General features: G+C 38.8%; 1 protein-coding gene across 1 annotated transcript in view; it reads left to right on the top strand.

The window, feature by feature from the left end:
* Positions 1 to 12,998, top strand: part of AGO3 (argonaute RISC catalytic component 3) — a 136,032-nt gene that overhangs the window by 107,696 nt on the left and 15,338 nt on the right. The window contains exons 13-14 of the mRNA XM_066269661.1: positions 9,835 to 9,994; positions 11,525 to 11,615. Coding sequence (XP_066125758.1) covers positions 9,835 to 9,994; positions 11,525 to 11,615 — 251 coding nt within the window. The remainder of the gene's footprint in view (positions 1 to 9,834; positions 9,995 to 11,524; positions 11,616 to 12,998) is intronic.

The following is a 12,998-nucleotide window of genomic DNA, read 5'->3' as shown; positions in this document are numbered from 1 at the left end:
GATAACATTATACTGAGTGAAATAAGTAAATCAGAAAAAGCTAAGAACTGTATGTTTCCATACATAAGTGAGACACAAAATTGAGACTCATGAACATAGATAAGAGTGCAGTGGTTACCAGGGGGAGGGGTTGGGGAGAGGGGAAAAAAGAGAGAAAATATAAGGTGACGGAGGATGATTTGATTTCGGGTGATGGGTATACAACATAATCGACTGTCTAAATGATGTGGAGATGTTTTCTCAAAAAAAAAAAAGAATTGGTCCACTTTATGTAAGTTACCAAATTTGTGGACCTGCAGTTGTTCATAATATTCTTTTATTATCTTTTAAATGTCCATGAAACCGCCTGACCAGGCGGTGGCGCAGTGGATAGAGCGTCGAACTGGGATGCCAAGGACCCAGGTTCGAGACCCAGAGGTCGCCAGCTTGAGCGCGAGCTCATCTGGTTTGAGCAAAAACTCACCAGCTTGGACCCAAGGTCGCTGGCTTGAGCAAGGGGTTACTCGGTCTGCTGAAGGCCCACGGTCAAGGCACATATGAGAAAGCAATCAATGAACAACTAAGGTGTCGCAATGTGCAACAAAGGGCTGATGATTGATGCTTCTCATCTCTCCGATCCTGTCTGTCCCTGTCTATCCCTCTCTCTGACTCTCTCTGAAAAAAAAAGAAGAATAAATGTCCATGGAACCAAGAGTGATGACCCTTTTTTCATTTCTGTTATCAATGTATGTCTTCTTCCTTTTGTCTTAGTATGGCTAGAATTTTAACAATTTCATTGATCTTTTCAAAGAACCAGCTTTTTGGTTTTGATTTTTTCTATTTTTAATTTTATTGATTTCTGTTCTAATTATTAATATTTCTTTCCTCTGCTTATTTTAGGTATTCTTCTTTTGTTCCAAGGTGGAAACATAGATTATTGATTTTAGATCTTTCTTCTTTTCTAATATATGCATTCAATACTATAAATTTTCCTCTAAGCACTACTTTCACTGTATTCCACACAATTTGATAATTGTATTTCACTTTCATATCATTTAAAATATTTTTAGTTTCTCAAGAATTCTTCTTTGATTTATGTGTTACATGGAATTATGTCGTTTAAAATGTAAATATTTTGGGATTTCCCCACTATGTTTCCATTATTTTCTAGTTTAATTCCTGTGATCTGAGACCACATTATGTATGACTTTTGTTCTTTTAAATTTGTTAAGGTGTGTTTCTGGGCCAGAATGAAGTCTGTCCTAGTGAATGTTCCATGCAAGCTTGAGAAGACTATATTCCACTGTTGTTAGATGAAATATTTTATATCTCTTGGTTTCAGCTGATTGATGGTGCTGTTTGAGTCAACTGTATGCTTACTGATCCTCTGCCTGCTGGATCTGTCAATTGCTGATAAAAGTGTGTTATAGTCTGTACTGTAATAGTGAATTTTGTCTATTTCTCCTTGAAGTTTTATCAATTTTTGTCTCAGTTATTTTGATGTTCTCTTGTTAGGTGCATATGTCTTCAAGATTGTTGTGTCTTCTTGAAGAATTGACCCTTTTTTCACTATGTAATGCCCCTCATCCTCCCTGATAATTTTCTTAGTTTTAAAATTTACTTCATGTGAAGTTAATATAGCTACTCCAGTTGTTTGTTTGTTTTTCATTGTGTTTGTATGGTATGTCTTCCTGTCTTGCTTTAGTTTTAATGCTTCCTTGTATTTAAAATTGGTTTCTTTCTTTTCTTTTTTTTAGCAAGAGAGAGGCAAGAAAGGAGAGAGATGAGAAGCATCTACTCGTAGTTGTGGTACTTTAGTTGTTCATTGATTGCTTCTCATACATGCCTTGATGGGGAGTAAAGGCTGAGGTCAAGCCAGTGACCCCTTGTTCAAACCAGTGACCTTTGGGCTAAGCAAGCAACCATAGGATCATGTTAATGATCCCACACTCAAGCCAGCAATCCCACATACAAGCCAGATGAGCCTGCACTCAAGCCAGCCACCTCAGTGTTTCGAACCTGAGACCTCAACATCCCAGGTTAACACTCTATCCACTGCACCACCACCAGTCAGGCTATAAAGTTGGTTTCTTGAAGGCAACATGTTATTGGGTCTTAATTTAGTTAGAGAGGAAGGGAGAGAGCTGAGAAATATCAACTTGTAACCGCATCACTTTAGTTGTTCATTGATTGTTTCTCATATATGCCTTGACTGGGGTGGGGTGGTCCAGCTGAGCCAGTGACTTTTTGCTCAAACCAGTGACCTTTGGGCTCAAGCCAGCAAATCACGCTCAAGCTGGTGGCCTGTTCTCACTGATGAACCTGTGCTCAAGCTGGTGAGCCAGTGCTCAAGCCAGCAACCTCAAAGTTTCAAACCTGGGTCCTCAGCATCCCGGGACTTCGCTCTATCTACTGCACCACCACTTGGTCAGGCTGTTCTTAATTTTATCTTCTCTTTTTTCTGGCTATTCTAGTTTTAATTGAGCATTTTAATTTGTTCCATTTTCTCTCTTCTCTTGTATATCAATTGTGGGGGTTTTTTGTAGAGAGGTAGAGATGGGGGAGGGGAAAAGAGAAAGAGAGAAGCATCAACTTATTGTTCCTTGTAATTGTGCACCTGTTGATTGCTTGTGCCTTGACGGCTAGAACCAGAGACCTAGGGGTCGAGCCAGTGTCCTCGGCCTCCAGCCAACAACCTCAACACTCCCAGACAACATTCTATCCACTGCATCACCGGCCAGGGTTCAATTACATGTTTAGAAAAACTTTTTAGTAGTTTCCCTGAAGTTTACCATATATATTTACAACTAATCTAAATCCTCTTTCAAATAATTCTGTACCGTTTAACAGATAGTGTAGGTACCTTATGGCAAAGTATTCCTAGTTCATCCCTTCTCTCCCTTAAAACATTGCTGTTATTCATTTCACTTGTTCATAAACTAACCATCCAATACATTGCTGCTACTATTATTTTGAATAGTTACCTATTCAATTAAGAATAAGAAGGTAAAAAGGTTTATTTTACTTTTACTTATTGTATGACCCTTTATTCTTTGTATAGATCTGAATTTCTGACCTATATCATTTTTCTTCTCTTGAAAAAACTTCTGAATTCTTGTAAGGCAGGTCTACTATGAACAAATTCTCTTAGGTTTTTTGTTGTTGTTTTTTCCGGAGAAAGCATTTCTCCTTCATTTTTTAAAAAATCATTTAGTTGCCTAACCAGGCGGTGGCGCAGTGGATAGAGCATCGGACTGGGATGCGGATTGACCCAGGTTCGAGACCCCAAGGTCGCCAGCTTGAGTGCGGGCTCATCTGGTTTGAGCAAAAGGCTCACTGGCTTGGATTCAAGGTCACTGGCTCCAGCAAGGGGTTGCTCGGTCTGCTGAAGGCCCACGGTCAAGGCACATATGAGAAAGCAATCAATGAACAACTAAGAAGTTGTAGCGCACAACGAGAAACTAATTATTGATGCTTCTCATCTTTCTCTGTTCCTGTCTGTCCCTGTCTATCTCTGCCTCTGTAAAAAATAAAAAATAAATAAAATAAAATAAAATAAAAAAATCATTTAGTTGTTTAATATATACTTATAAATGGAATTACCACTCACATAGTTTCAGTTGTTGAATCATTCTAGAATTCTTATTTTAAAAAACAGCCCCTTTACAGCCTTTATCCCGTGTGTTTTCCTCATAGGAAAACTTACCATTTGCCACTTCTTTTTTATCTAAATTTTTTGTTTCCTGAGTGCTGCTACCTATATTTTAACTGCTTCTGTAGTGTTGCCCTTTTTTGACTGAGCCCTAGGATCTCTGCATTTCTCTCGTGTTAGCAGAGGTGATGGCTTCCTTGAATCAGTCATTTGGTGTCAGGTTTTGATCAGAGTTTTTCATTTTTCTGATATACAATTTTCACAGGAGTATTCCTGGGTTCACTATTCTGTAAAAAAGCTTTTGTCGGCCCTGCCCGGTTGGCTCAGTGGTAGAGCGTCAGCCTGGTGTGCAGGAGTCCCAGGTTCAATTTCCGGCCAGGGCACACAGGAGAAGCACCTATCTGCTTCTCCACCCCTCCCCCTCTCCTTCCTCTCTGTCTCTCTCTTCCCCTCCCACAGCCCGAGACTCCATTGGAGCAAAGTTGGCCCGGGCACTGAGGATGGCTCTGTGGCCTCTGCCCCAGGCGCTAGAATGGCTCTGGTTGCAACAAAGCCGGGTGGATCCTGGTGGGGCGTATGCGGGAGTCTGTCTGACTGCCTCCCTGTTTCCAACTTCAGAAAAATACAAAAGAGAAGGGGGGAAAAAAAAGCTTTTGTGTGCGTGTATAGTAAAATATATATAACATAAAGTTTACCATTTTAACCATTTATAACTACACAGTTCAGTGACTTTAAGTATATTCACATTGTTGTGACTCACCACTTGTCCATTATCCATTTCCATCACCACTACTCATTTTCAGGACTATTTTATAATCTCAAACAAAAACTCTGTACCCATTAAACAATAACTTTCTATTCCTTCTCCCCCCAAGTCCTGGTAGCTTCTGTTCTACTTTCTGTCTGTATGAATTTACCTATTTCAGGTAACTCATATAAGTACAGTCATATAATATTTGTCATTTTGTTTCTGGTTTATTTCACTTATAGCATAATATCATTAATAAGGTTTATCCATATTGTATGTAACATGTATCAGATTTTTTCCCTTTTTAAAGCTGAATAATATTCCATTTCATATGCATACCACATTTTGTTTATTCATTCATCAGTGGATACTTGGATTACTTCCACCTTTGGACTGTTTTGAATAACTCTGCTTTGATGGGTGTACAGCTGTTTGTTCCAATTCTTCCTTTCACTTCTGTTGGGTGTATTCCCAGAAGTGACATTGCTGGATCACATGGTAATTCTGTGCTTAATGGTTTTAGCAATTGCCATACTGTTTTTCACAGCAGCTGCACCATTTTGCCTTTCTGCCTGCAATGCGCAAAGTTTCCAATTTCTCCACTTCCTCACCAACACTTGTTACTTATTTTTTATAAACATTTCTAATGGGTGTGAAGGGTAAATCATTGTGGTTTTAGTTTGCATTTCCCTAGTGATTAGTGATATGGAATATCTCTTCATGTGCTGTTGGCTATTTGTGTATCTTCAAAAAAATGCCTGACTACATCAGACTAAGAAGTTTTTGCTCAGCAAGAGAAACTGATAACAAAATAAACAGAAAGCCAACTAAATGGGAAATGATATTTTCAAACAACAGCTCAGATAAGGGCCTAATATCCAAAATATACAAAGAACTCATAAAACTCAACAACAAACAAACAAACAATCCAATAAAAAAATGGGAAGAGGATATGAATAGACACTTCTCCCAGGAAGAAATACAAATGGTCAACAGATATATGAAAAGATGCTCATCTTCTTTAGCTATTAGAGAAATGCAAATCAAAACGGCAATGAGATACCACCTCACACCTGTTCGATTAGCTGTTATTAGCAAGTCAGGTAATAGCAAATGTTGGAGAGGCTGTGGAGAAAAAGGAACCCTCATACACTGTTGGTGGGAATGTAAAGTAGTACAACCATTATGGAAGAAAGTATGGTGGTTCCTCAAAAAACTGAAAATAGAACTACCTTATGACCCAGCAATCCCTCTACTGGGTATATATCCCCAAAACTCAGAAACATTGAAACGTAAAGACACATGCAGCCCCATGTTTATTGCAGCATTGTTCACAGTGGCCAGGACATGGAAACAACCAAAAAGCCCATCAATAGATGACTGGATAAAGAAGATGTGGCACATATACACTATGGAATACTACTCAGCCATAAGAAATGATGACATCGGAACATTTACAGCAAAATGGTGGGATCTTGATAACATGATACGAAGCGAAATAAGTAAATCAGAAAAAAACAGGAACTGTATTATTCCATACGTAGGTGGGACATAATAGTGAAACTAAGAGACATTGATAAGAGTGTGGTGATTACGGGGGGGAGGGGGGAATGGGAGAGGGATAGGGGGTGGGGAGGGGCACAAAGAAAACAAGATAGAAGGTGACATAGGACAATCTGACTTTGGGTGGTGGGTATGCAACATAATTGAATGACAAGATAACCTGGACTTGTTATCTTTGAATATATGTATCCTGATTTATTGATGTCACCCCATTAAAAAAAATAAAATTATAAAAAAAAAAAAATGCCTATTCAAGCCTGACCTGTGGTGGTGCAGTGGATAAAGCGTCAACCTAGAAATACTGAGGTTGCCGGTTCAAAACCCTGGGCTTGCCTGGTCAAGGCACATATGGGAGTTGATGCTTCCTGCTCCTCCCCCCCTTCTCTATAATAAATAAATAAAATCTTTAAAAAAAATGCCTATTCAAGACCTTTGGCCACTTTTTAATTGGATTATTTGTTTTGTGTTTTTTTAAGTAATACCTTTATTGGGGGGTTTTTGTATGTATTTATTTATTTATTCATTCATTCATTTTTAAGTGAGAGGCGAGCAGATAGTGAGATAGACTCCCCCGCATACGCCCTGATTATGATCCACCTGCCAACCCCCATCTGGGGCCCCTGCTCAAATAAACCAAGCTTTCTTTTGCACCTGTGAGGCTTATGCCTCAGCACTCCAGGCTGATGAATCAGTTGAGCCACTGGCTTCAAAGGAGAAGAGAGAGAGAAGATGGAGAGGGAGTAGAAGAGAAGTAGATGGTCGCTTCTCATGTGTGCCCTGACTGGGGATTGAACCCAGGATGTCCGCATGCTGGGCCGTTACTCTATACACTGAGCCAGCCAGCCAGGCCATTTTTTATTAATTTTACAGTGTAGGAGAAACATCGATTTGTTGTCCCACTTATTCATGCACTCATTGGTTGATTCATGCCCTGCTGAGTATCAAACCCACAACCTTGGCATATTGGGATAATGCTCTAACCACATGAGCTACCTGGCCAAGGCATTTGTTTTGTACTTGTGGAGTTATAGGAGTTACTACTTAATTGTTTTTACCAATTTTGGCATCATCAGCTTCTGCTTCTAAAATGCTGATCTTGGCTGTAATTCTCTGTAATCACCTGTTTTGGGGTGGTGGTCTGTTCTCTGACAGATACAAGAAAGGTTACTGACTTTCAGATCAGCTTTTGTCTTGTGAAGACAGGAGTAATGACTTGCAAGTCTTTTATATGTTGGAGCTATAACCAACGTCAAGCATGGTCTTTTTGAAATATAAATCTGATCTTTATCTCCTTTCCTATTACCCTCACTTCAATTGTTTTTTACTATACAACTGATAAAATTGAGATTGAAAGTGAATCTTTAGAGGATTTGCATATTCAGATCCATGACTTCCTACCTCTTCAGGATTCATTTTACTTTATGCTTTTTTTTTTTTTTTTTTTTTACAGAGGCAGAGATAGACAGGGACAGACAGACAGGAACGGAGAGAGATGAGAAGCATCAATCATCAGTTTCTCGTTGCGCGTTGCGACTTCTTAGTTGTTCATTGATTGCTTTCTCACATGTGCCTTGACCACGGGCCTTCAGCAGACCGAGTAACCCCCTGCTGGAGCCAGCGACCTTGGGTCCAAGCTGGTGAGCTCTTTGCTCAAGCCAGATGAGCCCGCGCTCAAGCTGGCCACCTCGGGGTCTCGAACCTGGGTCCTTCCGCATCCCAGTCCGACGCTCTATCCACTGCGCCACCACCTGGTCAGGCTATGCTTTTTTTTTCCCACAGAAACTTTCTTCATTTTCTTCTTTCTACCTGTATTGCTTCTCATAACCCATTTTCCAGCCTTCACCTAGCAAATGCATATTCTTGTGAATTTTAGCTCAGACATCTCTTCCTTGAGGAAGCTTTGCCTGATTGTCTTGACAAGGTCTAATTCTCTCACTTTTATTGTCTTAAGGTGCCTTGTACCTCTCCTTTATGTTGCTTGCACAGTTGTAATGTAAATTTGAGGTTTCTGTTTCTCTCCCTACACTATTAATCTTTGTGAGAGGACAGGAACAGTGTCTCTGTTGACTTCCTATTGTATATCCAGAGCCTTGCACAGTACTAGCATGTATTAAATGCACATTAAATGTTTGCAATTTGTCAGTATTTTTACAAATGTTAAATATATGTACCTTTGAACCCTCAGTTCTACTTGTAGAAATTTATTCTGAAGCTATAGTTACACAACCAAACAAAAATAAATATACAAGGATATCATTCATAACATAATTTGAAATAATAAGAACCAGATCAAACTAAAAGTATATTAGTGTATGGTTAGATACCTTACAGCATTTAAAAACAGAATAACTACAAGCTATATATTCAGAACACTCTATATTATTAAGTATAAATGACAAGTTGCAAAATAGAATGTAGAGTGTTTTATCAATTTCTATTTTAACATGTTTTTCATGTGTTTTATATGTAAGAAGTTATATACACTGAACTCTATGGTAGTTATAATGGCAGAGAGAGGGAAATGAACAGGAGTCTTTTATTCTTTACACTGTTAAACCCTCTGCATTTTTTTTTTTTTTACAGGGACAGAGAGAATCAGAGAGAGGGATAGACAGGGACAGACAGGAACGGAGAGATGAGAGGCATAAATCATCAGTTTTTCGTTGCAACACCTTAGTTGTTCATTGATTGCTTTCTCATATGTGCCTTGACCGTGGGCCTTCAGCAGACCGAGTAACCCAGGGGTCCCCAAACTATGGCCCGTGGTCCACATGCAGCCTCCTGAGGCCATTTATCCGGCCCCCGCTGCACTTACGGAAGGGGCACCTCTTTCATTGGTGGTCAGCGAGAGGAGCACAGGATGTAAATGCATCCTGTGCTCCTGGAGTACTGTATGTGGCGGCGCCACAAAGCATGGCGTCACTCACTTACAGTACTACTTCCAGTGACATGGGACGCATGCATCACGCCTCCGGAAGCGTCATATCACTTGTTACGGCTAGCAGTGACAAATATGGAACCAGACATTGACCATCTTATTAGCCAAAAGCAGGCCCATAGTTCCCATTGAAATACTGGTCAGTTTGTTGATTTAAATTTACTTGTTCTTTATTTTAAATATTGTATTTGTTCCCGTTTTGTTTTTTTACTTTAAAATAAGATGTGTGCAGTGTGCATAGGGATTTGTTCATAGTTTTTTTTATAGTCTGGCCCTCCAACGGTCTTGAGGGACAGTGAACTGGCCCCCTGTGTAAAAAGTTTGGGGACCCCTGGAGTAACCCCTTGCTCGAGCCAGTGACTTTGGGTCCAAGCTGGTGAGCTTTTTGCTCAAGCCTGATGAGCCCACGCTCAAGTTGGCAACCTCAGGGTCTTGAACCTGGGTCTTCTGCATCCCAGTCCGACGCTCTATCCACTGTGCCACCACCTGGTCAGGCGACTCTGTATTTTTTAAATTAAAAGTTGGAGAATAGGATTGAAAGCTATAAGTATACCAGAATTAGAACTGCATTTAAATCATGCAAATGAGAAAATTACTGGAAGAGAGAGTACAGTAAAATACTAACAAGGGAATATATATGACAGTTGAGAAACACTGATGTATGATGTTTTTCTCTTTAAGGTTTTTTAGTTATTGTGTTTATAGTTTTTTTATGATGATAAAAATAAACTTTCCTATACAAATAAGAAAACAATTGGAAAAATTATCAGTAAAATACTTAAGTTGATGATCTTCAAAGCAGTATATATTAAGTTTTAACAGCATTGTTTTAGTATTGGTGTAATTTTTTCCATCCTGTAATATAGTAATGTATTTCAAGGGGAGAAACACAGTAGCTCAATTTGCAGTAATGTTTGACTTTTCTAACTAGCGGTTTCTGCATTTGTTCCATAGCGGAGGTGAAACGTGTAGGAGATACACTTTTGGGTATGGCTACACAGTGTGTACAAGTCAAGAATGTAATAAAAACATCCCCTCAAACTCTCTCAAACCTGTGCCTAAAGATAAATGTTAAACTCGGAGGGATCAATAATATTCTTGTACCTCATCAAAGGTAAGTTAAGTTAATCACTTAATAAAACATGAATTATTTTTTATATCTTACATTGTCTGTATATTGCCATATCTGAGATCTGTTTAAGAAACAGCTTTGATTCTTGCCAATGGGAGGAAAGAGGATGTTTTGACAGAAAGAAAATGAAGAGTTTGGACTGGCAGGATTAAGGGATTCCCTTGTGAAAATCCCGTCCTACCTCCATTTTCATTTAGTATGCAAAATACCTCGTGCCTAGCTAGAAAATATTGAGAGCTTTATTTATTTCTTACTGGAGAATCCAGCTTAAAGAATTTTCTCATTATTTGGTAGTCATCTTCAACCTGATATGATGAAGCTACTTACCTAGAAAGAGAGGGAAAAATGGAAGGTCTGGGGGTTGGGGTGGTGTCAATTCAGTACATCTGTTAAGTAAAACCGTGTAAACCCCTGCTTCAGTCTGTGGGACAACAGATGTTCAGGAACCCCATCATATCTAAGAACTCATTATGAGACATAATGACCTAGAGACAGGTACTGGGAAAAAGGCTGTTATTTGGAGAACTGAACAGCAGGTTTCTTTTTAATAAGTTGAAACAACTAGGGCTTTAAAAAGTTAGCTACCTTGGCCTGACCTGTGGTGGCGCAGTGGATAAAGCGTCGACCTGGAAATGCTGAGGTCGCCGGTTCGAAACCCTGGGCTTGCCTGGTCAAGGTACATATGGGAGTTGATGCTTCCAGCTCCTCCTCTCTCCTCTCTCTCCCCCTCTCTCTCCTCTCTAAAAATGAATAAATAAAAAAATAAACTTAAAAAAAAAAAGTTAGCTACCTTAAACAGTATGCACACAAATAAGTGTTATAATAAGGATGTATGTTTGACATAAAAACTCTTTTTTCCCTGTTTTTTCTTGTTGCCTCTACTTTCTATCCCTGTTAAATATGAGATAAGATTCATAAATGAGATGAATATCGAATTTTATCGACAAGCGCAAGAACTTAGAAATAATCATTTGAATCTTAAAGGATATAGTTTCAGAAATAAAATGAACTATTAGCTCCTTTAGGACTGTTACTCAAATTTATACTTTTCACCATGGGAGGGAGAGAGTAGTAGACTCTAATAATCCCTTTCAGTGTGTAGTTTAATGATGCTTTTTCTCCTTGAGAGATTACATAAACTTAAAATATAAGTAGGTTAAAGAAAGATTGATACAAATTGATGGATTAATATGAGGAAGTTGTTAAGCATTTTATGCCTACTATGAAGAACACTGGTAGCAGTTGCCTTTTGCAACCACCATCACCACTACTTAGACAGAAAACTGATCTGAAAAAAATATTGGATAAACCCACTGTGACAGCTTTTACTTTATTGGTCAGGGATTCATGAATTAAGAGAATAAGTTGCCAGTATTTCACACCTGGGAAGCTGTCTATATAGGACCTTCTCTGTGCTGTGTCAGCAACTTGCAATTGTGTAGCAGTAGTATGAAACAGATAAATGGGTAATGAAAAAAACGGATTATCTAACTCTTAAAAAATGTGTTTAAGACCTTCTGTGTTCCAGCAACCAGTGATCTTTTTGGGAGCAGATGTCACTCATCCACCAGCTGGTGATGGAAAGAAGCCTTCTATTGCTGCTGTGAGTGTCATTAGGTAGATTTATCTAAAGTTTAGAAGATAAACATTTTGGTTTCAATTCTTTTGAATTTTAATGATATTTTCTTTGAAACCAACTTTATAAGTATATGGAAAGTCAGTTTTCACATGTTCTTTGGGTTTTTAAATGAATGATTCTGCTCTGGTTTGGGGGCTACTAGTTTCATGTATAGATATTAAATTAAGTGTATTAATTACTAAATGTTACTCAAATCTTCTGTTTAATTTGTCTATTTGACCTCTCCATGATTGTATATTTGTTACTTTTTGTAATTCAAAGAATTTGTTTATATATTTCAATAGTGTCTTTGATACAGCAAGAGACATCACATATAAGATTGGTGGATTGCATTTTTCTCAATATAAAATATCTTTTACCTTTGTCTAATTTAATACTTTGCACCTGGATTCTTAGTTTTAATACTGCCATTGTCTCCTTTGGGTTTGTCCTATTCCTGTAACCTTTCCATGCCAGTTCTTATAAGTGTATTTCTTATAAATTATCAAAAGCCAGATAATATTTTACCCAGCTTGAAAGTTGCTTGATTTCACTAACTGCCAACACTTTCAAAATGTCCACAGATTTTAAGCATACTTAATATATACAATATTTTAGAAATTAATCTGTACGGCCTGACCTGTGGTGGTGCAGTGGATAAAGCGATCTGGAATGCTGAGATTGCTCATTTGAAACCCTGGGATTGCCGGGTCAAGGCACATACTAGAAGGAACTACCTATGAGTTGATGCTTCCCACTCCTCTCCGCCCCACCTTTCTCTCTCACTACTCTCTTTATAAAATCAATAAATAAAAAGAAATTAAATTGTAAGATATTTTACATTTTTATTATTCATTATAATAATCTTTACATTACTTTTAAGTTTTAACAATCTGTTAACCCTTATCTTTGAAAATGGTAGTAACATTAAGTTTTTACATATTACTCAAAAGCTATTTTCATTAATGAGGAAAATTGACTTCTCTTTTTTTTGTATTTTTCTGAAGTGAGAAGGGGGACAGAGGACAGAACTCCTGCATGTGCCCGACTGGGATCCACCCACCATGCCCACCAGGGGGCGATGCTCTGCCCATCTGGGGCATTGCTCCTTTGCAGCCAAAGCCATTCAGAAGCCTGAGCCAGAGGCCATGGAGCCATCCTCAGCGCCCAGGCCAACTTTGCTCCAATGGAACCTTGGCTGCGGGAGGGGAAGAGAGAGAAAGAAAGGAGAGGGGGAAGGGTGGAGAAGCAGATAGGCGTTTCCCCTGTGTGCCCTGGCCAGGAATCAAACCCGGGACTTCCACACACCAGGCCAACACTCTACCACTGAGCCAACCTGCCAGGGCTGAAAATTGACTTTTATCTATT

The sequence above is a fragment of the Saccopteryx bilineata genome, chromosome 3 (assembly GCF_036850765.1).
Source record: "Saccopteryx bilineata isolate mSacBil1 chromosome 3, mSacBil1_pri_phased_curated, whole genome shotgun sequence".
Taxonomy (NCBI): Eukaryota; Metazoa; Chordata; class Mammalia; order Chiroptera; family Emballonuridae; genus Saccopteryx; species Saccopteryx bilineata.
This window is presented reverse-complemented; position numbering and strand designations above follow the sequence as displayed.